This window comes from Harpia harpyja, chromosome 7, assembly GCF_026419915.1.
Source record: "Harpia harpyja isolate bHarHar1 chromosome 7, bHarHar1 primary haplotype, whole genome shotgun sequence".
NCBI classification, from domain to species: Eukaryota; Metazoa; Chordata; class Aves; order Accipitriformes; family Accipitridae; genus Harpia; species Harpia harpyja.
The window spans coordinates 8,104,929-8,131,564 of NC_068946.1; the positions used below are offsets into that span (position 1 = coordinate 8,104,929).

A 26,636-nucleotide genomic window follows, 5' to 3' on the forward strand; every position below is an offset into this window, starting at 1 on the left:
AATTACGGGGCTGAAATGCCACTTCCCTTCCCAACCCCCCCGCCCAAGCCTTCAAACCAACTTTCATTTCACCCCTTTTAAGCAGGTAAAGCCCCTTCTCCCGGGGAAGCAATTGAAGATAATTACAGCAGCGGTGGCTCGGCAGCATCTCGGGCGGCTCTGCCGGGAGCAGATGGCTGGGAAAAAGGGAGGTTGGCCGGGGGAGGAAGGGGTCTGGGCACCAAAAAACCTGTCCCCCCCGTAGCACAGCCCACCTTTGGAGACGGCGTGGCCCTTCTCTCCCGCAACCACCCTCCCCTACCCCGGCGGAGCCATCCCCGGAGGAGCTCCGGTCCCCAAGATCTGCAGATGAAAGGAAGAGCTCTCCCATCCCGGTGTCACAAGCATCTCAGAGCTTCCCTTAATTCAATTAAACCTCGTAACTCCAGGAAACCAGCGGAGATCCACCCAAGCAAGCCAGTAACCGGGACTAACAAAGGACCTTTCTTTCCAGAGGGTGTAGGGACCCCGCTGGCCCATGTGTCATCCATACCCGGCGACTCCGGCCTCTTCGGGGTTAACGATTCAGACACCACTGCGAGCTCTGGGACTGCAACTTGGCTTAGATAGCGTCTTAGCCCTGGGGCAATTCCTCTAAATCAATTTTCAAAACAATCAGTTTAGGGGCTTTTAATTAAGCTTTAAACCAGTGGTTAAAAATAGCAGTTTACTTCTTTGGGATGCAAACTAGGCTAGCGTAAAAATAAATCAGAGAGACGGGCCCGCTGCCTTTTGGGATTCAGGGAGACGTAGATTATATACGTCCCAAGATTACGAGGATTTTTTTTTTTCTTTCTTCTAATACTTATTCTCTCTCACAGCAGCTGCTCTTTCCCTGCCAGACAGTGAACTGTCCGTCGGATCGCAAAGCCGGGGGATGCCGTGCAGCTTTCCCAAAGCAAAGCAAAGCAAAATTTCGGCGAGGAAACCTCCCCAGCCCGGTCCTAGGTCAGCAGCCCGCTGCGAACAGCAGGCTCACCGCCGCCTTCTAAATATCATGGAGGGGGGGATGAAGTAACATAAAATAAACTATCCGGCTGGGTTTATTGCAAGGAGGAGAAGCCCAGCCAGCCCCTCGGTCCGGAGGTGGGAGCGCTGCTCTCCCGTTCGCTCCCCGCAAAGATGAATTTCGCTTAAGAGATGAATTTAGACTCCTTTTGTGCCTTTGTAGTTTAAATCGGATCCTCCAGGTTCTTCCCACCTCCCCGCCACCCTTTTCCTTTGTTTAATACTTTTGTGATTACAGCAAAAGGGATGCTCGCAGGGCCCAGCCCGAAATACACGCTCCACACCTTTAAATCCCTTAAGCTGGAGCAGGTTTTTGGCTCCCCAGCCTCGGCCGGGAAGCAGATGCTTAAACGCAGCTCTTGCACCAAAAAGCAGCTCTTTAAAGGGACCACTGCGTTAGGTTGATTAAAGAGTAATTAAGGGCGGTGGGACTCCTTTGGTACCGCTTCTAGGACTCTCCGTACCCGGAGGATTTCTCCCTAGGTGACCCAGATAAATTACAGATAGGGCTGAAATAACTTTTGTCCACGACGGGCCGGGATGAGCCTGGACCGCAAATCCCTGCTCAGCAGTGGCTAATGAGGCAGTCATGCAAAACGCAGCCAGTTAAACCTGAAAAGCAGCGGCGTGGGGTGACTTCTCCTCCCTGCCAGACCCGCGGGGGCTTCGCAGGCAGGTTTCCTCCACCCCCCTCCATCCCCATCCCTCGCAGCCCCTAATTCACAGCCCTTCTGCGGGGCCGAGCTCTGGGAGCAAGCGTAGTTCCCTGGCCAAACGCGCAGCCGAGACCTTGACCCAGTTTATTCCCAGTTTGGGGAGAAAACCAGAATCCGGTCGCCGGGCTTTTGCCCCGTCTCCGTGCTGCAGCAGCGAGGAGGAGGGGGACGGGGGGAGTTCCCCGTGCCCTGTGTCCCCCCAAAGTTTGGGGGGAGACTATCTTGGGGGGTACCTCCAGCTTGGGGAGAGATGCCTGCGTCCAGTCCCGAGGTCCCCAGGGTCCCTCGCACCATCCCGGCCGTGCCCCCAAGAAGCAGGGCTTGGGTTTCTCCCCCTCTTTTTCCGCTCTCAGCGGGAGAAAAGACCCAAATTCCCCGTGGGGAAGGTGGAGAAGAGCTTAAAAAAAAAAAAAACCACCAACACAAAACCACAGCTAAATCTCACCACGAGGGAAGACACACGGGGAGACAAGAGGGGAAAAAAAAATAATAGGGGGTCGGAGAGCAAGTGGGAGCTTTCCCCGATCAACCTGCTCTTGGGAGGGGGGGGAGAAAAACCTTTCCACAGTTGGATTAATCCCCCCCCAAACTCTCTCCTTCCCCTTCAGCGCTACTTTCAAGGACTTTCTGCTGCTGCTTTTCCTCCCCTCCTTCCCTGAGCACCCCCCCCCCCCCCCCCCGGCAAGCGCCTTCCCCCCCTTTAGATCTCAGCGTGTTTGCTCTTGACTTCATCCACTAAGTCAATAGTTTGGAGATGCCCTCATCCTCAGAGGCCCGAGCCCCCGTGTCCCCTCCCTGTTTTCTCCTGCGGATAATGGCAGCCTTTTGTCGTGTAATCAAGCTCCCGAGGGGTTGGGAGACAGATATAGATTCTTGGCATTTGTCGGTGAAAATGAAAGCTGGATTAGGCAGAGGCGGCTGCACACTCCATGGTAAAGGACAACAACTATTCCCCCATTGAAAGTCCCATTCTGGTTTGGTTATTTTATCTTTAAAAGTTGTTTGTATTTCTAAAGTGGCTATTGATGCACTTAGAAAGTGTAGCAAGCTGTAAAGCCTCGCTTCAAATGAAAGGCGGACAAAAAAAAAAGAGGAGGTTAAGGGGAGAAAACAGAGTGAGAAAAAAATACCGTCCGAAAAGGAGGGGGGAGAGAGGAGGGGGGGTGGCAAAAGAGTTAAAAAGATCAAATTCAGCCTGCGTAAAGTTTAAAATCGGAGAGAAAAGTCACGAAGTCACAGCAGCCCGGAGAGGAGCGAAGGCGTAGGGGTTTTGGCTCCGCTTTTTCCCTTCCCTGCCTCGCAGGGAAAAAATAATTACAATATTTAGGTTTCCCTACTAACGGGAGAAGTGGGGGGGGCAGCGGGGGGGATATTTTTTTCTCCGCGGGGGACACTTGACTCTTTGCAACTGAACTCTAAACACGACCAGCTTTCTGCTCTGCGCTGAAGTTATTTTATTCTTTAGCAATTGATCACAACCACCACTCTCTTCTTTTTCTCCTTGACAGAGATTTGCTGAGACGCTCTTGCCAAGCATAAACGGGGAAGATTGTCCACCTCTGCACTATTAACCTTTGAGCATTTTCCCTCGAGAAGCACGGAGATGTTGACATTATATATATATACACAATTTTGCCCCAAACATCACTTGGATTTAACCATCTTGGATCCCCTCGCCCTTTAGATGCGTCTTAATCTGGGGCTGTACCGTCTCTCCCTCTTTACATACCCCCCCTTCAGTGAATAGGGGGTGGCAAGAACTGGGTTATTTTGTTTGTTTGTTTAAATAACAACATTTGTTAAAACCCCCAAACTTTTCTCCTCCTTTTGCTGGAGTTTCAGGAATGGAAATTGCAGCTTACCCGCTGCGAGCATATTCAGCCGCACGCACAAGGGAGGGTTTGTGGCTGGAAGGAGATTAAGGGGAAAACTCCAGGAAAAAGAAACAGAGCAACAAGGTACGACCCAAATATTCACATTCTCAAAAAAAAAAAAAAAAAAAAAAGCTCTTCAAATAGCTCAATTTGCTGCTATTTAGCATCAAACAGACATCTTCCCAAGGAGTGGGGAAAGAATTTTAAAAGAATTAAGTTACTGCACAGAAAAATAACAAATCCCTCTGGAAAACACCAGCCTTCTACTAAATATGTGCGTCTGTACGTGGGTGTATATATATATATATGTGTATATATATATATGTAGTCCTTTAAAATCACCAGCAGCTCCGGCTATCTGCCCTCTCTTGGATAATTTACACCATACAAAGGTTGGGGGCTATTAATCCCGTCCCCCCCAGCCCCCATTCCTATTCATGTCAGTGTTTCTTTCTTTTTCCGAGCAATCAAATGTGCCGGAGACAATTGTAGCGAATTTAAACATGACTGTTCCCTGAATATCCCTCGACATCGAAGTGTCCTTTATACCTTCACCCTCTCCTTTTAAAGACTTTTATACATTTAAAAATGCAAAATAATGCAGCCAGCGGATCTTTATTAAAGTGCAAGACAAGGCTCTGGTTGGATTGATTTTTCACAAGGAAAAAAAAAAAATCTTTACGAAGTTGTTTAACAGTGGGAAGTTTCACGGACGATTTAAGGACCCTTCTTCTAACTCTAAGCAAAGCGAAAATCACCCGAGTATTTTTAACTCCACTTGGAGGGGAGTTGCTCAAAAGCAGCTTCTCGTTGAGCAATCCTGTCGAGTCAACTTTCCTCCCTCTCCTTTAATTCCCAATAAAAATGCAAATCAATCCGTCCCCATAAAGGGAACGAAAAAAAAAAAATTACAGAATTGCGGTCGCTCCGGACTTTCCCCTCCACTCCAGATTTGGACGCGGATGGAAATGGCAGCGGGTCAGGGGCAGGTTTCCCCCTTTCCCTTCGAAAATAGGAAAATAACTTTTTTTTTCCGGACACCCCCTCCCTCTGCCCCTTCCCTCCGCTGGGTTTGGGGACCGCAGTTTCATAACTGGCTTTCCCCCTCTTCCCTCTTTTAAAGATGCCACCAGGTCACTTTGATCCGCGGTCTTTAGGGTCTCCGGACAAAGAAGGCAGTGAAGGCTGAAGGTGCCCCCCCCCCCCCGTGTCGTCCCCCCCCAGCTGCCCGCACCTCGCCCGGGAGGGAGCCCCGCCGGCAGCCCTGCCCTCAGCCCCGCTCCCCAGGGTCAGGCAGAGTGCTGCCTTCCAATTTTAGCAACAGCAACAAAAAGAGAAAAAAAAAAGAAAAGAAAAGAAAAAAAAAAACCCAAAACCAACACACAAGAGAAGAGTGAAAACCAAGAAGGGTTTTTCCTCCCTCTTCCAGAGAGAGGGAGAACGGGCCCGGGGGCAGGGGACAGCCAACTTGAAGGGGAAAGCGGGTGTAAAAATAGTTTGCGCTTCCCCTGCCCTCCGCCGAGCCCCCACCCGCCCCCGAAACCTCCCTCGGGGCTGCGGAGCATCCCGCCGTGCCCTCCCCGCATCGCCCCGGCCTGCCTCCAGCGGGGCAGGACGGGGCGGGGGGGCGACCAGCCATAGGAAAAGCAGCCCCCTCTTTGAACCCCAGCTTTTTTTACCCCCCAAAACCCCTTTTTTTTTTTTTTTTTTTTTTACGTTGGCAGGTGGAGGTGCAAGGGGAGCATCCCTCGGGTGGGACGCTGTTGAAGGGAGGAAAACCCCTCCATTTCCAGCGCGACTTCCTCACCTCACTTGCCCTCTTTTTAGGAAGACCTGGCTAGTCTTTTTGATTTTTTTTTTTATTATTTTTTTTTTCTTTTAAACAAGCACTTTCCCTCATGTCAAGCCCCCAAACCCTCCAGGATCCCCAGAGCTGCGCGACCCGGCCGGGACCGCAACCGCGCACAAAATGGATGAGCTAAGATGTCTCCCCAGCTGCAGACTTCATGAATGAGTGACCCCCTTCTCCTCTCCCTCCCCATCTCCGGCTATAGATTGATAGATATAGATATATTTCATGAATGAGCCGAGGGTCCTCCCCGCCTCCCCCCTGCCTTGGCTATCCCTGCAGAGCCTATAAACAGCAACGGCCCTTTACAACAATTCATCACAGGACCCAGAGCCATCCAAGCAAGTAATATGTAGCCTCAGATCTAGTATGTCCCACAAGACAGAGCGCCTGCTAATTAATAGACAGTGATTCCTGCAAGCAGCCCTAGCAGTCTGTAATATGATGAACTTCCTTTGTACCGGTGTCACCACAAATGTTTCTGATAAGGAAAAGCATCCAAGGATCAAAGACTGTAAGCTTCTCAATTTCCTCAAGCTGCCTCTACTTTTCCTCACCTACTTTTTCTTTTTTTTTTTTTCTCTTTTTTTCCCCCCTCAGCCTCCTCTCCCCTTCCGAGCCCCTCCAAGAAGAGGCGATCCTCCCTCTCCCTTCCGACAGCCCTGAGGTCCGCTCAAGTGCAGGGGTCAATCCCAGACCGTGCCCCCAAAATATCATCATCATCACTTGCACCTTCATATTCTGCCTTTAAAAAAAAAAAAAAAAAAGCTCCGGTGCTGGTTCTCGCCCTCCCCCGCACCTCCTCATCTCTTCCCCACTTCTCCCCAACTCCGGATGACAAATGTCTTTATAAACAGGCATTAGCTGACATCTAATTTCTTTTGTGGCAAGATCATGCAAAGTGCGAGCGCACAAGCGAGCCCTCCCGAGCGGGCATCGTCCCCGGGTCGGGCTGAGCTGGGAAGGAGGAGGGGTCTTTTTTGGGGAGGGGGAGATGCCGTCAGACTGGGGGGGGGGGAAGATGCAGCAAACCTGCCACCCCCGGGCACACCGGCAAAGCTGCATCCCCATCCCAACCTCTCCTTCCTCCGGGAGCTGCACCTGCGCTTCCCAACTCCTTAATTTCTTTTTTCCTGGGCTGATAGGGGAGGAGGGGACAAGGATACCCCCCCCCCCCAAAAAAAAACCAAACCCAGCCCCCGAGGGCTCTGCTTGCTCCACCTGCATCTCCAACGCTCCTGGGAGGGGGAAGCAGTGCCCGGCCGGGCAGGAGCAGCTCCCACCCGGGGGGTTCCCCCTTCCCTTGTCCCCCCCCCCGGCTCGGAGCCCTCCTCTGCTTCCCGGCCTGGGACACTCCCCCCCTCCCAAAAAAACCCCAGAGCCCAAATTAGACTGAAGCTCAGTTTAAATTAAAAAAGAAAAAAAAAAAGAAGAAAAAAAAGAAAAACCCAGTGGTAGAGGAAAGAGTAATGTGGCAGCTGATTGAAATGGGCTTTTTTTTTTTTTTTTTAAGAATAGTCTCTATAAATATATAATATCTCCAAAGCTCAGGTCTTAAGAGGGTCCCTTATTTGCTTATTTCTTTTGTAGCAAACGTAATTTTCAGAAAGATACTTCCCCCCCCCCCCGCCTTACCCTAATGCTCGAGTAAGTACCTTACAGCTTTAAGGCTAGTGTTATATGTGCTTTAAAATCCTGCCATGTAAATTCCCCTGAAAAATTTGGAAAGCTTCTCGGGGGGGCTTGGGGGGGGGGGAGAACTGGGAGAGGGGGGAGGGGGAGAAAGGGGAGGTTAATCCGGGTTTAATGCTATGATGCAGTCACAGGACCAGGGCTAGGCTGATTGTGTTATCTCTTCCCAACATTTGGGTCTCCCATATTTCACCCAGCCAAATAGCTGCGAGAAAAAAGTGCGTATGGAGGCACTCCTGACGCCTCAGGAAAATATGTTATTAATATCTAAATAACTTCCCAATACTGTCTCTAAATCTCCCCTTCACCACTCCAGATGATGAATTCGTTTGAAGTGTTCTCCCGTCTCATCTTTTCAGTGTCTCTCTCTCTCTCTCCCTTTTTTTATAACCAGGCTTATTTCAAACTGGTAAATATCTAATTCCTTTAACCACACTGCAGACACGTCTCTCCCCTCTTATATACAATTCTCATTTGGTGAGATCCATATATACATGTCTCTATAAAAGAGAATAAGCCCCAACACAGCCTTAAACTACTTCTTTAAATTATTTGGGGGTTAAGAGCTGTTTTGGGGGGGAGGGATCTGTTTGTTTCCGAACAATCCCTGCACACACCTGGATCACACATTTCCCTCACAGCCTTCCTGCCGCTTAATTCGATCTCTGCCTCCTCTCTCCTACCCCAATTACGGGCGAAACCTCGGATTAGAAATAGACCTTACAGCTTCCTTCCTCTTCTCCTCTATCACGGCATCCATCTCCCCCGCATCGCCAAATATCTACTTCCTAACCCTCCCAGTATAATGTAATCTACCATCCACCTCCAAATTATAGATTATAACGTCTAGAATGTATTTCCTTTCCCTTCCGAGCTGAACCCCGGGCACCCCAGCTGCCAGCCAGCGCTCCTGATATCAATATTTGCCTTATATCTTCCCCGGTCTATAACTGAACCTATTCTTCTCCCCCAAAGAAAGGGGGGGGGGGGGGATGATGTAGCAAAAGAAAAAACCCAAACAAACCCTGGATCACAAACATCTCCCTTATATTATTTCACTTCCTACTGTATAATTGAACCTCTCTCCCCGCATCCTTGTCTTAAGTTTGTTTTTTTAAAACGTCTTGTATTAGATTATACTCGTTTATTCCCCCTTCCAACCTTATCTCTCCTCCTCTCTTCTCTCCTTCCCGTCACACTTGATTTAGGAAGGAGTTTATCTTGCAAACATTTGCCTACTTTGTTTATGTAGACCAGGTTCTGCAGCTACTTGTTCCCAAAAGCCACTGTTTGCCTTTGTAATTGTTATCTGTGTTTATTGTTGTACCTCATTTGTCTCAGCTTTTTTTGTGACATGTAAGCTCCGTGTGTGCTCACATCCAGCCCCCCCTTCCTTCTCCCTCTCCCTGCTTTTTTTTTTTTCTTCTCCTTTTCCCTCTTCTCTCTCCCTGAAATATGCACAGAATAACTCAGCCTAAAGCCAATGAATTGCTTGACACTACCCTATCTCTTTCCTGCCCCCCATTATTAGAGCTGATCCCACTCGCAACACTCACAAATCCCGCCTGGTCTCTGTTTGATTAGATTGCCAACCTTTCGTAATCCCTTGATTTGATGAAGTGTCTATTCCCCCCCCCCCCCCCCATCTCCCTTCTAAACATACATTTACAGAGAAAGCGCTTGTTGGTTTTAAATCAATGCAGATTGTTTGCTGATAAATTGACTCCATATCCCCTCTCTCCGCCCCCCCCCCAAGCTTGGGAAACAAAGCCCCTTTCCAGGTGTAGAAGAAAAGGGGGGGGTCCCCCTCTTTCTCCCTACCCCTCCCCCCCCCCCCGAGCCTAATTAAATTTGGCAGGACCTTGTACACCCAGTCCAAACAGCTTCCCCCGCCTCCAGCCCCCCAAAACACCTACATAAGCGACATTGACTGCTACCAAATTAAATTGTTATCACCTCCAAGTGTCCAAATATTCGCCCCCCCCCGCTGCTCACACCTGTATGCGTTTCGCACCTCCAATAAAAAGAAAACCCTCTGCTATCCCCGGCTTTCACACTCGGGTTTCCCCATCCCACGCAGTATTTCCACGCTGCAACGGGTCTCGAAGCAAAACCGATCGGTGGAAGAAACTCCGCGCGATAAAGCGGAGTTCAGAGAAATAAAACAGGGGAGAAAATTAATTAAAAAAATACAAAAATCTGTGTTTTCACCGCAGATGGGTCCCAGTACCCTGCGAGCACAACCCAAGCCCTGAGCATCCTCCGCAGACATCCTGCCCTGCATCCCGGAGCGGTCCAGGGGGCAGGACCGGCTGCCCCCACCCGTGGCCATGGGGTGACACGCCGAGGCGGGGGTGTGTGAAGAAAAGGCCGCTGAACTTCCCTCTCCTCCAGTGGAGGCAGATCGCCTTCCCCTTAACCCCACCGACCCCCCCCCCCCTTCACCCGCGTCTGGTTGCAATTAATACCCCGCCAGGATGAGGCTTCGCCCCCGCCCCTGCTCCTCCCGCATTAAACGCTGAGGACCTTCCCCAGCACCCCCTTAGATTTGGGGTTGCCCCAAACGACCCCCCCCGTCCATCTCCACCGAGCACCGAAGATCTGCGGGGTGCAGGGAGAACAGCGCACCACCCATGCGTGACCCTCCCTAAAAAACCCCACCAGTCATAATAAATAACAACAACCCAAAATAATAATAACTCGGTCTTAACAAGGCTAAAAAAAAAAAAAAATAAAAAAAAAATAAAGTGAAGCCTCATGAATATATGCCCAGGGCTAGCTGGAGTGAGCCGTTTAAAGATGAAAGTGCAAAGAAATAAAGGCTCAATTTAATCTGCCTTAAAACCCTTCAACTTAACGTTTGTGCTGGGAACTCAGAGAGTGAGTACTGATTGGGGATAAATACATTTCTTAGCATGCCTTGGAGCTATTACACCCTTCTCCAACACAGCTCCCTATTCAACAGCCACAGTTTTCATTACCAGCTCTAATAAGTCTTAACATTATTAAATGCCAAGCAGACGATAGAAAGAAACAGGCGCAGGGTGGAAGCTTTCTTTAACACTTAAAAAGAGAGAGCATTTAGGGCTGTCTTCCTCCGGCTCCCCGCAAGGAGAACCCGCAAATGGAGCAAAGGCATTTGTCAAGAGGAAAAAGGCCAAAACAAAGTTTTCCCCCCTCTCCCCTCCATCCACAATAATAAAAAATATGCGTTAAAAAAGAAAAAAAGGAAAAAAAAACCCCACAACCAACCACACGAACAACCCAAACCCTCACACCCACGCAGTAAAAGCAGAGCTGGAGAACAAGTGTCAGGAGTGCGTTAGTATTTTTATTTTACTGCAAACCTCCCAGGAAAATTGATAAGGCGGGGGAGAGACCTCTAAAGAGTATTTTCTTCTCTAGCAAAAAAAAAATCAAAAGGAAAAAATATACAACGCACGCTCACCGCCTCCGAGTGTTTTACAAGTTGAATCATCAATTACCTTAACTGGGGCCATTAAAACTTTTCCAGACGTGAAAATATACATTGACGGCGGTACTTTTTTTAAAAATCACTATTATTTTTTAAGGGTTATTTTTTAATCGCACTCGATCTCGGGGCGATCGCGGCAGCGCTCGGACCGCACCGGCTCCAACCCGCTGCCAAATCTCTGCTCCTGCGGTTGATGCTCACCTTCCCCCCCCTTCCAAAACCCCAAATCAAAGCCTTTTGGGGTGATTTCTCCGCAAATCTACAGAGTCAGGGCATGATCGCGGGGGATGGAAAAAAAAATTAAAAAATTACTGCTAAATCAGGATTTATCTCAAGGGATGGGAAAGGGAGCGGAGCCTGCGCGCTCGGAGGTACCGCAGTGCTCCGCGGGCTCCGGCATCAGGAATTTGCCCAAATTAGCCCTCGATTCAAAACGGGCTGGTTTCATAAAGAAATGGGGGCTCGTGTTTTATTTGTCCGCGATATTACCCATGAAGGAAGAAGAGAGCGTTTTGTTTTGCTTATTGACACGCACTTCTGCATGTTATTAATGACTAAAAAGCCTCCAGCTCCTTCACTCTTTTTTATTTTGGGGGTAGTGATGGAGAAAACATGCACGGACAAGGGGAAAAAAAAATAATCAGCAGTTTAAATATTACTTTTTTTTTTTTTCAAGCGGTGATGCTTGAATAAAATAAAACTTAAACCCCAAAATCTTCTCCCCCCCCAATAAAATTAAAACCACCCCAAAGTGATGGGGGGGAGCTTTTCGCGGACACAATAGCCCCGATTTGCAAATGAGCATCGCCTGTTTCCAAATCACAAGCAACATTTTGCAACGTCCAACGGCTATCCTTTTTCCAACAGACGGTCCTATAATATTACAAAACTATCTAACAGCAGGGAGTTTTGAATAATTTATCTCCCTTTCTTCCCTTCCTTGGCCCTTTGTCCAAACTTTTTCTCCTCCTTGCAGAATTTTGAATGAGAATAGACAAGCCCTCCCTCCCCCATCCCTTTACTCCATTTTTAAGGCAGCCTAGGGTTTTCCCCCCCTTTTTTCCCCCCCTTTCTTTTTTTTTTTTCCTTTTTCTTCTTTTTTTTTTTTTCTTCTACTGTTTGCTTTTGTGGTCAGGAATCTTTTGCTTATAAAGCTTCAATAGACTTGAAGGTCTTTGTAAGTGAAGTTCATCTTCAAGGTTGGAAAAAAAAAAAAAAGGATCGGATCCTTAAAGAAACCCCTTTTGTGCACCTTCATTTAAAACTCCCAGTAACGTTTGATGGTGACACGGAGAAGCTTTTTTTTCCTGCCCCAAATTCCCCCCACTTCAGTATTTCCCCACTCACCCGCAGTATCCCCAAACGGGGAAAACTTTGCAGCTAGCGAGAAACTTTATAAGCAATTCCTCCCTGCTTCCCACACCCAGATTAGGGACCCTCTCCATGAGGAAAATACCTCTCACCCCACTCCGTCTTGGCCTGACACTGATGATATCACAAATCCCCCAAAACTTCGACCGACTCAACCCCGGCAGGCCTGGGCCATCGCCATTTTGCCATCAATTTTGGAAAAAAATAGCAAACCCCAATTTCCTGAAGCCCATCTCCAAGACATGTATAATTGCCGTTCCCCCCCCCCCCCCGCAAAAAAAAGTGCTGAGCTCTGCGACACAAGGAAATAGTTTTCTGCCTAAACTGATACAGCAGCTCCTCCCTCCCGTTGATTAAAACTTCCCCATCTTTGCAAACGCCCTCATTGATAAACCTCAATTATGCCCCCTAAAAATGCCATCTTTCCCCCTTTTTGGGGGTGAAGGGGAATAATCGCCTCCACCAAGCTTGTCAAAAATCAAATTACAAGCGCCGCAATGGCCGGCTCCGGCCATGCCTCGTCCCCCCACCCCACATTTACAGCACAGGAGCTTTAAAAAGTTTAATTTTTCCTCCCACAAGACGAAAGTGCCAACCATGGGAGGTGATAACAGGGCCCTCTGCTCTCCTGCCTGCCCCAACTGGCCTGGCTTAAGCCTTTCATCAGAAAGGCCAGATTTATTTTTCCTCATTTTATTTAGGGGTGCAGACCCCTTCCCCATTTCCTCCCATCCGAGGACCCCCCCCATCTCCCCTCTGCGCTTCCCCGGCACCGGTAGCTCTGCGGCAGCCCCAGCGCAGTGCCGATCCCGGCTTCTCTAATTGATATTGATTGGCCAAATCGGTCAACTGTCAGCCAGAGTTTCAGGGGACCACTTAGAGAGCAGGAGAGAAATCTGTTTAACAAATTCATTTAGGAATCAGAGATGCCCCCCCCCCCCCGCCCCAGACATCTCCTTTTCCCCCTTTATAAATAAATGATCCAGAGCAAAACACCACCAACTCTTCCTCCTGGGAAAGCATCCTCAGCCTGAGGGGCTGGGTACCACCTTCTTCTCCCAGGGCCCTGCATCACTCCCTCTACTCTGCCATCAGTCATTTTCGCAAAGGACAGATGCAAGAGGCTCTTGAGCCTTCCCGTCTTACTCTTGTTAGGGAGGGACACACACGTCCCCTCTCCCAAATGTCCCCTGCAGCCCAGCCTCAGGGCACACACGGCCGCCTTTACCTTTGTCGCCCAGGATGCCGTCTATGCTGTGCTTGGCCTTCTTCTCCCCATCTTCCTCCTTCTTGTCGCAGTCCTCCTCTTCCTCTTTCTTCCCGAATTTGATGCGTAGCACACGGCTAATCGAACTCACTAAACCTCAGACAGTCAAAGACAAAAAGGCAAGTATAAGCTGCCTGGGAAGGCAAGGTGGGAGACGGCCGGGAAAACCCAAACCGCGGCTGCATGACTCAGACAGGAGGCCTTGCACCCACATGAAGGGCAGCTGCACCCCCTTTTCCCAGGGGTACGCACCTGCCCGGCCCTCCGTGCCCTCCAAAAACCCCCATGAGGTCACCGAGCTGCCAAGCTGGACGTCCAAAGTTGGATGTGCTCGTCACCATCCCCCTGAGAAGCCTGGCATGAGCAGCACCCACTTGCGTGCAACACCCCACGGAGCATCACAGCCGGTGTGACACCCCGAGACATGCACCCCCAGGGTTACCGACTGCTTTATAACAGGGAAAAGGTGCCCCAATACCCGGCTTTCACCCCAGTCCCAAATGGCACCCCACAGCCGGGATTCAAACTTGGCCCCTGTCCTGCTCTGGGGGAGATGTGCCCTGCAGAGAAGGCTCAGCCCCCCCCAAAACTGAGGGGAACTGACAGCCAGGACCTAAAGAGCTCACCAGACCCTCAGCACACCCCTGCAGACCCAATATTGGGGTACAGGGTTGCTTTCCACGAGCAATGGGGATCCCCGGCTGATGGAAATGCTGCTCTGCAGCCCCCACTGAGCAAGCAAGTCCCAACAAGGCAGCCGGGGTCCCCTTTAACCCCAGATTTAGGGTCTGCCTCTGTGCATGCTCCCTCCACAGCGGGACCCCCCCCTTGCTTTCACGGGACTTGGAATAAGTTGGGAAAATTGGTTTGTTTGTGTTTGTTTTTCCAGCAGACCACAGCATGGCCAGGGTACAAACCCCTCTCACCTGGTGTTTCTTTGCTGCTGTGGGTTTGCTTGGGGTGATTTTTTTTTTTTTTTTCTTCCCCTCCCCTATCAAAGCAAAGGCTGAGAGGGTGTTTATGGCCCCTGGAAACATTTTCAGTGGTGATAATCATTTCCCTCCATCTTCCTGAGGGTATCGGGGTGTCCTTCTTGCCAAGCTGCCTTCTCACCTGAGGGCACGGTGCTCCGGTCGCAGTGCCCATCCTTCAGGAGCCTGTCTCGGATTTCCCAGCTAAACATCCCGGGATTTTCCCGTTTGTATTCCTCGATTTTCTTCTCCACGTCGGGAGTCGCAACCTGCTTTTGTGATCAAGGGACACCGGTGCGTGCCCGCGTGTGCAGAGAGAGGGAAGGGGAGAGAAAAAGCGCTTTTAATTGAAAAGCAAAAGCTGTTCATCTCAGTTCAATCCTCTGTGCCCTGGCTGCTAGTTTTGGGGCTGAGAATAGGGATTTGAAGGGGGAAAAGAAGAAAAAAAAAGCTGGGGAAAGGCCCTTCTCTCCCAAATGTTGGCCACCCTAAAAATAGAGTCTCTGGGGGCCCAGGAGATCAGCCAGGATGGCTTTATCCTGAGCCCCAGGGGGGAAAGAAGGCAGGGAGGGGGTGCAGGGGATGGTTTGGGGGGGGAGTTATGTACACCCAGTACTTTATTATTCCCCGAAACATCCCGGCTTGCCTCCTCCCCACACACCGGGGCCGAAGCAAATGCTTGAACGTGCACCACTTGTTGCACATGGGGAAAAAAAAAATCACTTTAATTTATTCATAGCCTTCAACTCGGCACCGGTTTCTACCCATCTGAGCCTGCAAATTTCAGCTTTATTAAAGCCCCTTCCCCTCCTCCCCCCTTTTACCTGCGTATCCACCTGAAAAACTTAAACCCCTCCAAAGAAATCTTGATTTTATTTTTTTTTTAGCCTAAGGAGGGCAGTTTAGCTCGGCTTCCGCATTGCACTCACCCTGGGTTTGCTGCCTCCGATGGCTCCGGGACGGATGGAGCCCGTCTCCTGGTACCTACAGAGGATTTTGGAGACGCAACCGTGGGAGACCCGCAACTGCCGGGAGATCACGCAGGGCCGGATCCCGTGGTGAGCCATCTCCACGATTTTATGTCGGATGTGGTTGGGTAGTGGTCGACCGTTGATGAACACCCCTCCGAGCTGGTTCACCCTGCCCTGGCCCAGTGGGGTGGAAACTGGAGAGCAAGGGGGGGGGGAAGTAAAGGAAAAACAAACAAACAAAAAACCAATGCAACAACGCAGGAGGGGGGAGAAAAGTTAAAAGAGGGAAAAAATCCAGCAAAACGGAGCGCATCCCTCCCCGCACCTTCAGCTTCTCTCCCGGTGTTTGAATCTTTAAAAGAAGGGAGAAACCTCTCACCCATCCCCTGGCCTCGGTATTTATCTCCGCGTTAAGGGGAAGACTTTTTCCCATCGAGAGAGGGAAAATAAAAATAGCCCGTGACCCGCACGCCCATCACCCCGCTCTCCGAGGTGGCCGCTATGTTTCTCTCTCTCTCTCTCTCTTTTTTGGCATTTCACACCTATGTTATAAATCATATCTGGCGTTTTAAAGACAGGAAAATTTAAAATCGCATAGCAAAGCCCCCCCCCCCCAACTTCCCATTCCCCACAAAAAAGGCGCTCTCCACTTCTTACTTCAAATTACAAAGCTATCTGCTTTCAAACAAACTTTTGGAAATAACCTCTTTAAATACTCTGGAGGGGCTTTTTAGGTTTTTTTTTTTTTTGTGGTTTTCGGGGGGGGGTGTTAAGCGGTTTGCGGGGGTGCGGAACAAGCGCGGATCCCCCGCGGCCGTGCCGCTTCCCCGACACCTTGCACGGCGCATCCCCGCCCGGAGCGTTAGTCCCCCTCCCCAATTTGTTTAATATCTCGCAATGTAGATCTTGCAGATTAATACGATTTCACAGGCTGGAAATTAAAAAAACCAAACCAAACCAAAACCGACAAAAAAAAAAAAAGAAGGGGGGAAAAAGTGGGGGGGAAGAACTCAGCTGGGTAATTTGCGGAAAGGCTGGAGGGGGCGAGGGACAGGCAAGGCGAGGGGGCTGATTTTTCTCTTTATACAAAGAAAAGTCGATTCCAGAAATTGCCTCGCGATTTAACAAGAATCATGCACCACTAATTCCAAGTCACTTGGCCAGCACTCCCTGGATATATCATTATCGACAGATAACACTCGAGTGGCCAATTTTACATTCAAGAGGTACTAAAACCGCCGGCCGCTCTCTCTTTTCATTATTCCCAGTCATGTTGTGCAAATATTGTTGTAATCCTTTGATCCTTTCCCTTGCCGTCTGTTTTACTTCATTTGCTACAGAAAAGCACTTCAACAAATCCCCCCAGCTTGTATGTTTTGCAGCCTGCGTGGTTTTCCACAGGTTTGAGTTTCGCCACTTGATCACGGTCAGGATGAAATTTTCCTGTTTAATAAATGCGGGGAGAGGGGTCCCGCTCTAATTTTGCCTTTTTTTTTTTTTTTCTCCCTGTGCCTAGAAATAATAACCCCGTAACACAAAGAAAAAGCAGATGACGGGAGAAGTGGATGCGCTGCGAGGTGGGGATGACACTTAGCGAGGTGACAGCTACAAAGTCCCCCCCCTTTCCCCTCGCCGGCCCCGGCCAAGGACATCTCGGCTGCCCGCAGCTAGAGGATACCCCCGGCTTAGCGATTTTTTTCTTATTTTCCCCCCGAAAAGTTGAAAACGATCAATTTGGTTGGTTTTCCCCACCTTTGCGGGAAGATGAAATCGTCGGGACATTTGCGGATTTAAAAAAAAACCAAACAAAAAAGCACTAAAAAACCCAAACCAGGAGAACCTGCCCCCCCCCAAAATCTCCGGGATGCCTGGAACTACTTTAAATGGAGGGGGGGAGGGGGGTTAAAAAAAAAAAAAGGCAAACCCCGATAATTTCGCAGGGACGGAGCAGCTACAGCGAGAAAAGAAGGAGCTAAATACCAGCGAGAAGTTGGATGCTCAGGTCGGCCCCCCCCCGTTCCCAGCTGCAAAGTTTAGCTGCATCCCCACCCGGAGAAGCCCAGCCTGACCCCCCCTCCGGGGTTATACCGAGGTGCTGGGGGGAAGGAGCGGTTTAGAGAGGTACTTTCCCAGACCTACCTTCCAAGGGGAAGCCTGTGCGAGGGTAGTTTTGCCCCGGAGCCGGACGCATCATCCGAGGCACCGTCCCGGGCAGAGCTGCCATGGTAGGGGAAGGGGGGGGGGGTCGGGGAGGTGGAAAGGGTCCGGTCCAAACCGGGGGGGGCACCTCTTAGCCCCGGGAGAGCCGAGGGAAGGAGGGGGGTGAGTGCTGCGGGGATGTGTCTCCTCGGAACCGAAGTGCTTCTGTCTTCCAGCCCGCGGCTGCAAAACAAGGGAGAAATCTTTGCTCCAAGGGGAAAAAAAAAAATCAAAATCAAAATATACAGAAGAATAATAATAAGGAAGGGGGTGGGAAAAGGAGGGGGGGGAATCACCCACCAGAAATTCCTCTTAAAGTTTTAAGGCTATGTCACAACCGGCCTGAGCGGGCGCTCCGGAGGAATGTAAGCCAGACTGCCGGGAGAAGCAGACACATCCAAAGTTGCCTCGGTGCTGGGCTGGGCTTAGGGCTGGGGGGGGGGGCGAGAGGGAGGGGGGGCGAGCCGACTTTCCCCCCTTATTTTGTTGTTGCTTTTTTTTTTTTTTTTAAGTGGTTGGTGCCTGTCGCTTAAGGGATGCTCGTGATGGGGGGGGGAGTAGGAAGGGGGGGGGGGGGAGATGTCAGATGGAGGGTTTGGAAGTTGTTAAAGAGCCGAAGTTGGGGCCGTGGGGAGGCCAAGCGAGCTGTGATAGGCTCCGGCTCCTTTCTTTTATTCATGGCCGGGGAAGGGGGTACCACAGCGGGGCCAATAAGAGGCAGCAGCTTCCCAACGCGCAGGCAAAGCTGTGGGCTCGCCTTATTTATTTATTTAATTATTTTAAGATGTTATTATTCATTACTAGGCTTGGCTTCCTTTGGATGCAAAGCTGGGGTCCCCCCTCTCCCGGTTGGAAAATATATTGGGGTGAAAGGAATGAGGAGAAACTTTAGGGAAAGGTTGTTTGTTGGCGTTTTTTTGGTTTTTTTTCCACCTAAAAGTTGGGCGCACCCAGAGCATCCGTGTGGGTCCCAGCGGGCTAAGGCCAGCCCCGGGCAGGGGCTGATCCCGGCCCAGGGGCTACAGCATGGATAAAAAAATAAAATAAAATAAAATAAAATAAAATAAAATAATAAAATCCCCCCCTTAGCTGCCGGCCCGAGCCCGGCACTCCCCACCTTGCAGCCTCCTGCCCCAGGAGGGGCTTGGGCCCGCTTCCAGTCCCTTCCCAGCGGTTAATGGGAGATAGCTCGCCCTGCCTCGCTGGTACCTGGGCCAGGCTCACAGCATCCCCCCTCCCGCTATATGGGGCCGGATTTGGGAGCAGCTGAGCAACCCCACCGCCTCCTTTACCCAGCCCCAGGTAGCTCCCTGCGCTCCTCCCTCATTAACATCACGTCTTTAATTAAGAGACAGGCTCCGAGCTGCCGAGTTGGTACTATTTTGGGGGGGGGGGCGGGCAGCTCCGGGGTGGGGGCTCCGGTGCTCCCCTGCTGTTCTCCCGCGAACTGCCCGCTCGCTCGCTCGCTGACCCGGGACGGGCTGAACAAATAGTCAATGTTTTCCCCCCAAAATAGGAGCGGGGCAGGAATCCTGCTCGCAGCGGGGCATGACGCCAGGGCTCACGAACCCTTTTGTTTGCAGCTGTAAAAGGACTTGCCGTGCAAACCGCTGGAAACTTCTCTTCCCTCTCCCTTAAAAGCATCCCGGGGGCGGGGGGCGGAATAAAGCGACCAGCGACAATTCTGATCCGTCTGGACCCAAAATGCGGTCTCTAAATCTCCTCCCTGTCCCCCGCCCGAGGGCATTGCCACCCCTAATCTCCCTCCCAGTCCCGCCACATCTTCATCGCTCGTCCTCATCCTCTTCCCCCGCAGCCCCAAAGCTCAGCCTAAACCCGCACCCGCCTCGCTGCGCGGCCCCGAGTTGGTTTTTCTCACGTTTCTACGCCTAAAATTCACCCAAACCCACCCAAAAAAACCACGGGACGGTGAAAAAAAAAAAAAGCAAAGCAATATTGAAATTCTTTCCAAGGTGTCAAGTTGCTCCCAAAGTCTCCTCATCCCGGCGCAGCCCCGACTTTGGGGCTCCAGCAAACGAAAAGAAAAACTCCCTCCTCCCCTCCGCCCCCAAAACGCCAATTCCTGAAGTTTTAGGCAGAAAAATAACGGGCAGAGCCGAGCGGGACCAGGTCGGAGCCCCTCGCAGCCCCTTCTCAACCGCATTCCTCCAGCGAGGCAGTAATTCAATTATTTGCCTTTCATTTGCTTAGATGGGGAGTGGGGAAAAGCCTGGGAATAAAGTTGAAAATTAAATGTTTCTGCTCCCCCAGCACCGGGGGAAGATTAAACTAAAGAACCCGAGCCCAGAGTCCCTGCCTTCCCCGCCGCTCTAGGGTTACCTCGCCGGGAGAAAAATATCTCACATCAAACACAGCATTTGTTTTCCCTCGCCCCCTCCTTCCCCTCGAATTGGGGTAAGATTTGACACTTTCAGGCAAAAAAAAAAAAAAAAAAAAAACCAAAACAAAACTTCACTTTCTCCTCCAGCACTTGCTGCCAGCTCCGGGCAGCTACTGAGCAAAGAGCTACTATATATGTATTTTAATTTATTTTTACTTAAGTGATGCGATGGCATGTGCGGCAGCCCCTAATTTTGTTTCCGGGGGGGGGGGGGGAATAAGGGGGTGACAGGGGACTGTCACAGCCGGGGGAGGCAGGGGGACACTCCTGCTGGAAAGCAATTTCACAAATCATTTTTCTAACAATTAAGGAGTGTGCAGGGGTGAAATGGCGATTTCACATGCAGGTCTGGGGGCCGGGGGCTGTTACCTGCGCACCCAAGCAGCCAGCTGAGGAGGAGGGAACCCCTTTTTTAATTTTTAAAAATTTTTTTTTTCCCCTTTTTTTTTTTTGCTCAGTGCTCTGCTTCATTACCCATGTTCACAAAAGAGAGACCCCTTCTTTTCTCTCCTGGGAGCAGTGAGCAATAGATTAAAACAAGCATCAATCAGGAAAGGAGCAAGTAACTGCTTAAAGGAACAGGGGCAGAATTCCTCCCCGCTTTCCCCTTTCCCTGCGCATCTCCATGGTTTCCTAAGGTATGTTTCTGGTTGATAAATGCCGTATATCGCTATTCCCTTTGGAGAAACGGCTTGTAAATCAGCGCTGAAAGCCAACTCATAAGCAGAAGGGAATGGGGTTGGCTTTTTTTTTTAATTATTATTTTTTAGGAGCATCTCTTGCCCCCAGCATCCATCCCCTGTATCCTCCGGGAGAGGAAGGGGCTTTTCAAGTGTGAGGTGTTAGATGACTCCTTGGAGGGGGCAAACACCACCAGGCTGGAGAGAAAAAGGGCTGTATATCCAATTCTCGACTTGAAAAAGATGCACACAGGTTAGCTAAGCGTGCCCAGAAAATCACCAGGGCATGAGCGCTGCGCCGGAGGCAAGCAGCCTCAATCATCAATTATTATTAATTATGATTCTCCTCAAAAGAAAGTCCTACTCTTTTTTTTTTTTTCAGGATGCCATCCCATTTCTCAAGCGATGCAAATCTAGAAACGAGAAATCTCCTTAGAAGATAAGTCAGATGCCTCTCATCTGGTCAACTAAAACCTGAAGAATTTGATCATGGCTTTCCCCCCCCCCCACCTCCACAAGTAGGATCCAAAAAAAACCCAAAAAAACCCCCAAACCTGCCCGGAGATGAATTATTTAATGAAAAGTTGCTACCTTCTGCAATTACAAGAAGATTACTAATGTGGGAAGGTTTTCCATTTGAGATCCCGGAGTAATAAGCATTATTTTTTTAAGCGATTATCCAATAAATCTCTCTTTAAAGGGCGATAAATCCACCTTGAAAACCGGGGATTTAAAAAAAATATTTCTGAGGGACTTCCGCATTTTTTAAAATGACCATTGAAAAAATCGTGAAAGGAATAGTAACACATTCAGGCTGAAGTGTTTGTTTTTTCAGAAAACCCAGAAAGGAGAGAAGGAATATTTGCAGCAAAGGCAGGCTCAGGAAAACCAGGCTGCTTGGTTAAAAAGGTGGCTGAGAGCTAGAAAAGCAGCTCCCGGTCCAGGACCAGGGAAGCTAAATCCACCCATCCTCAACATCACCAAAAAATTAATTTTTCTTCTTTGCCTTAAAGACCCAAAGCTGCCAAATGAAGCAGACGGGATTCCAGTGCAGATATTTGGTGCCTGATCCCACTCAAGCCTCTTGCAGCATCCCTGACTCGCTGATGCAGAAGTACCCTCCCACGTCCCAGAAGACCCCAAAGTATCAGAGGTCCTTGGGCAAGGCAGCTCCTCAAAGGGGGCTATAGGCAAAACCCAAACTGCATTTATTGCTAAAAATCTGCTGTTGGTTGCAGGTGGGTTAGGAGAAGCAAGGTCCAGGTAGGGAAAGAAAATTTAAGGTCTTTGCTTGGTTCTCCAGCTCCAGAGCATGGCCCTCAGGTTGCATGCTGGTCTCTAATTCTCTTCCTTCCTCCCCTTTCTAAGGGGAACAAGGCTCTGCTTATTTGCCAGAGGCATTCTTAACATCATCGCTGAGGAAGGAAAAAAAGTTCCATGCAATCAGACCATGGGGGCTTTGAAGGCCTAAAGCAGGGAGAAAACAGTTTCCACTTCCAGGACTATTTCTAAAGGAAAAGCTTGCACTTTGTTTTTAATACAGAGTGCTCCTGCACCATCAACACTGACCCTGCAGCTTCGCAAGGAACCAAGTTAACCATGCTGTTAATTCATACATGTAATAGGAATTAATTAATTTTTTTTGTTGTTGTTTTCCCCAGGGAAGGCAAGACCCAAACCCAAGAATAAAACTCCTCCAACTCCGCTCCCCGTCAGGATGCCAAACAAAAGGCAGAGTGTCACACCACCACCGGCCTCCTTGGATCTGCCTCTCCACTGGGTCGGGTTTAATTTGCCCAGGGTGCAGTATTAATAGGATGTAAGCTGCGCCCTTGAACAATTACCTTATCAAAGCATAACATCTATGGAATGAGCAAAGTATTTTCATTAAACAAATCAAAATAATAAGGCTGGCAATGGCCTTGTTCATTCTTTGAACCTATAAGTGGCTTTAGAGATATTCAACAGTACCGCACCAACTTCTATTCCACTGGTAGTCCCTGCTTAGTTTTTCTAAAGAAGATTAACTACTCCTTGCTAAAAGGCTCAGTTCTACTTTTGTCAGGGTGCACAGACTAATTGGGTTTTCCCTGCATACAACGGGATTCCTGTACTCCCGCTACCGGTCTCGCTTCCCATTTCGTGTGGTTTTTCAAGACAGGGAGAACACTTTCCTCCATGTGTTTGATTTGTTCAGTGTTATTGCAGGAGAAAATGCACTAAAATAGGACCTGACCATGCAGGGAGAACAATGACATTGAGAGATGCTGCTGGAGCAGAAGGGTGTGAGAGGGGATTTTCCTAACTTGTACCTTCCTGGAGCTTAGCAAATCATATATTTCAAGGGAACAGGCTGCTGGTGAAGGTGGCAAGGGACACAGCTGGTCCCAGGGGGAAAATACTGAGGCTGGGCAAACTAGGGGCCAACATGCTTTAAAAGGAAAGAGGACAGCCTAGGAACAAGGGGGAATCATGATTTTAGGGTGCCTTTCTTTTTAAGACACCCAGCTTCAGGCATGCTAAAGATGGATTTGCAAGAGAGAGCAGAGCACCTGCCCTCACATAATTCAAGCTGCCTCCACACTGGATATACATCCAAATCCCTTGTTATCTGGCTCATAACTCACCTGTTCCCAGATTAGTCCCACTCCAGTACTAAGGGCCAGAACATTTCTCACCCCCATAAAGACATCACTCTTCCTTCCTTACCCTGGGGGGTAAAGAAAGTACGCCCAGATGCCTGTATCTAACAGCCCAGCTACCCTCAGGGCTTGCCCAGCTGTCTGACTTTTCTGGGAGCTGAATCTACTGTAGCTACAGTCCTTTATGTAGGCAAGGGGGTCATCAAGCTCGATGAAGCCCTCGGAGAGCCAGGTAAACCAGTCTGGTCTGGCTGCCAGCTTAGAGGAGACCATGGCAGCAGCAGCAAGAAGTCCTGGAAGAAGTCGTGAGCATAGAGGGAAGAAACCACAAAGGGTTTGGTTTGGTCTTTCCTGAAGTGTAAGGAATCAGATGGAGCCAAGCTGCATATTTGTCTGGGTGAATTAAAAGCACAATCCTCTCTTCCCAGAGGGAGCAGTTGCTTCATATTTATACATTTAGTCTTACAGGTGTAAAATAGCTTCCCTTTATGCTTATATAATAATTTTTTCATTTGAATTTCAAGGCTTTATTCCCTTCTTTGGATTCAAGTCTCCTACCTGAGCCTGATTCTCCGTATTGCCATTAATTCCTTCATCACAGAAATGAATTCCATTTAATTCTCTATAGCAGTTGTTAAGGTAGATCAAAAAGTGCATTTGCAAAGGTTTCTTCCCCTTCTCCCTTATAGTTGCCAGCTCACCTGTGTCCTGAAAAGACTTGAATTTGAAGCCATGGCACTACTCACCACCTGTTTCTCTCACTGCAGAGGAGAAAGGGATGGACAGGAGAAGCCCTTTTTCTCCCTCCCCCAGTTCACAGCTGGGGTATTTCACCCTGACTGGGATTAATAAAGTTAATTATTGATACCAGCTGCAGATACAGTTTACCTGTTCTAGCAGGTGAGTTACAATTAGGTAAGACCTGACCCCAATTGAGTTGGAAAGCTGAGACAACAGCAAAACCCAGGACTTCCACAAGGAAGAGGATGAAGACAAGGAAATTAAGAGATTTAAGGAAAAACTTCCCCAACACACTGATTTCAGCAACCCCAGTCCTGCTCTCAGAAGCATCATTTAAGTAGAGCATCTCTAGACAGCTCACACTGGTGGCAATGGCAAATCAAGCAAGGCTTCCCTGACTGTATCAGATGCTTCCCTTTCTGATGGGGAAAGGCTTTTCTCAAGAAAAGAGGAATTAATACACAGACAGTGATTCGGGACAGCTAGTGAATAAAGGAAGAAGCTCAGTACTGTGCTTTTTCACATCTATATATAATGCACAAGGTGACCGTAACCATACGGTACCCTGAAACCAGCACATCTTTACACTATACTGTGTGGAAACACAGCAAGAACAACTCAGCTAACCAACATATTGATAGAAATCAAGCAATAACAATAATATAAGACTCACACAGATCATATCAGACTTCAAGAAAAATTACATAATTATGTCAGGCTTGTTGCTGTAACCCCAGCATTATGCAGACTAGCTACTTAGAACCTCCTCATTTAAAATTGCTTAGCATCTTAGCATAAAACCTGCTTTTTATTCCCATTTCAGTTTAGGTCAGGCATTTAACTCTAGTATTGTGTAAGTGGAGCTGCTTTAGTGCCAACTGTAACATTACAAACACATGTTGCTACAGCAATGAAAAAGAAAAAATATGATAGCTAAGAACCCTCTTCTAGTGCTTAATTATAATGCTGAGAATTAAAAAACCCCACAACACACCTTCACAGCTTAACTATAGCCAAACCCCCCTAGGATTATACCTAGCAAAACAACATTGTAATATTATTTTGCTTAAATAGTTGACAGCATAGAGTAAAGCACATACTAAAGACTGCAGGCCAAGATGTTGCCCAGGCATGGGAAGAGGAAGAGTAGGAACCATTGACTTTTATAGCACTGGAGCCCTCTCTGGAACTGGTCATATAGGAGCGGGCATGGCATACCTGAGCTGTATGAGCTCCATGTGTGATTGCTCGTGGGGCTGGTTGGGGAGGTGCTCCCAGTTTGGGGCAGTTGTTTTGGGGCTCACAAGGAGTACGAGTAGGTGAAGAAAGCCTCTTGGAGAGCACTTTGTATACTGCTCAAATTTATTTCTAAAGCTAGTAGAAAATTTAGGAAAGCATATAGGTAAAGTAGCAGAAGTGATCAAGTTTTGCAAGTTCTGGAAAGCATTTTTGTTTTTCTGGGCTGGCTTCTCTAATCTCAAGGTTGGTGTTATGTAATTGCTTGGCTTTTTTTCTTCTAAAAGCTGATAATTTTGTGGTTTTGTTCTTTGTGTTCTTGGTCTCTGAAGTCAAGATAGACCTTATAGAACAAGTCTAGTGAAGTATTAAAAAAAAAGTTAGTGTTTCTTTCAAAAAAAAATTTTTTTCTTTTTGTTTTCCTTAACTTTATGTGGCTGAGCTGACTATTTATTGCTCTCACCTTGTAAGGGTGTTTGAGGTGGGTGGTGGTAGGTTAGTGCTGGGAGGGCAGCTCAGGTGAAGGAATACACTGCAGTAAGTAACTTTACAGTGAGTAAGGTAGTAGTAAGTAAGGTTAGGTCTCTACAGGTGGCTTCAGGCAGGCTGGAAGGGATTTCTTTGCTCTGAGCCCTGTGCTGGGGGGAGTTTGGGATGGAGTGTTCCTGAGTATCAGCAGTGCAGATAAAGATGTGGATGCAGGAATAAACTGAGCTTGCAGGGGCTATTTCTTATATTGGCTATAAATGTTTAATATTTGGCTAAAAATCACTGGGTGAGTAGTGTGAGCCTGAAACAAGCTGGTTTTGAACCAATGCAAGCTGTTGTTGCCTAATGTGATTTACTTTTAAGGAGGCGGGTTTGCAAGCTTCCCTTGTGGTAGTAGGAGATAAAGTCCTTCTGGCTGAGGCACTTAGCTTTATCATTAAAATAATTGGTTTAATTCTTACTTTTGCTATAGATTTCTCTAACTTTGGTGGACCTTATCATAAAAGCAGGGTGATATTTCTGCTATCTCCTTGTTGTCTTCTGCACAAGCTCTACAGGGCAATGATGGGTTGTAGATCCTCCCAGTGGCCGCTCCTGAGTTTCCAAAGAGTTGCAATTCTGCAGTTTCCCTGGTGTGATTTCCATGTGGCTATGCAACTCTTCTTGAAAGCCAGTTTAAATTTTGGATGCTTCCAGTGCTGAGGAAGAGAGAAACAACAAGCACAGGGGAAGAAAAGGTTAAATCCCATGGAGCAAACCTCCAATTCCCCTCTTTCATTCCCACCAGGTAGCTTCTAATTACTCCAAGAGGAAAAAGGTCAGGAGGTGGGAGGAGGCTGCCACAATAGGGAGGAAAATGTTTTATTAGCTGCTAAGTTAAGGGCTCCCACCCCCTGCCCAGGCGTACCCCTGCACCCCGCTACTCTCTGCATGCTTAAGACTCTCAGCAATGCCAAGCTATTTCTTGTAGGTGATACCTTTGATGGCCAAGTATTTTTTTTTAAGTGGCAAAAAA

The 26,636-nt window shown here is 48.8% G+C and overlaps 1 protein-coding gene across 3 annotated transcripts in view; it reads right to left on the reverse strand.

The window, feature by feature from the left end:
- The window catches only part of PAX7 (paired box 7), a 101,836-nt gene extending 84,379 nt beyond the window's left edge, over positions 1–17,457 (reverse strand). For 2 of the 3 annotated variants that reach the window (XM_052792399.1, XM_052792397.1), the window contains exons 1-4: positions 17,373–17,457; positions 15,192–15,427; positions 14,405–14,534; positions 13,253–13,381 (exon numbers count right to left, since the gene is read on the reverse strand). In XM_052792399.1, the coding sequence (XP_052648359.1) occupies positions 13,253–13,381; positions 14,405–14,534; positions 15,192–15,427; positions 17,373–17,457 (580 nt within the window). Of the gene's footprint in view, positions 1–13,252; positions 13,388–14,404; positions 14,535–15,191; positions 15,428–17,372 lie in introns of all 3 variants that reach the window. The other variant, XM_052792398.1, reaches the window with a different exon arrangement.
- Positions 17,458–26,636: the final 9,179 nt, after the last annotated feature.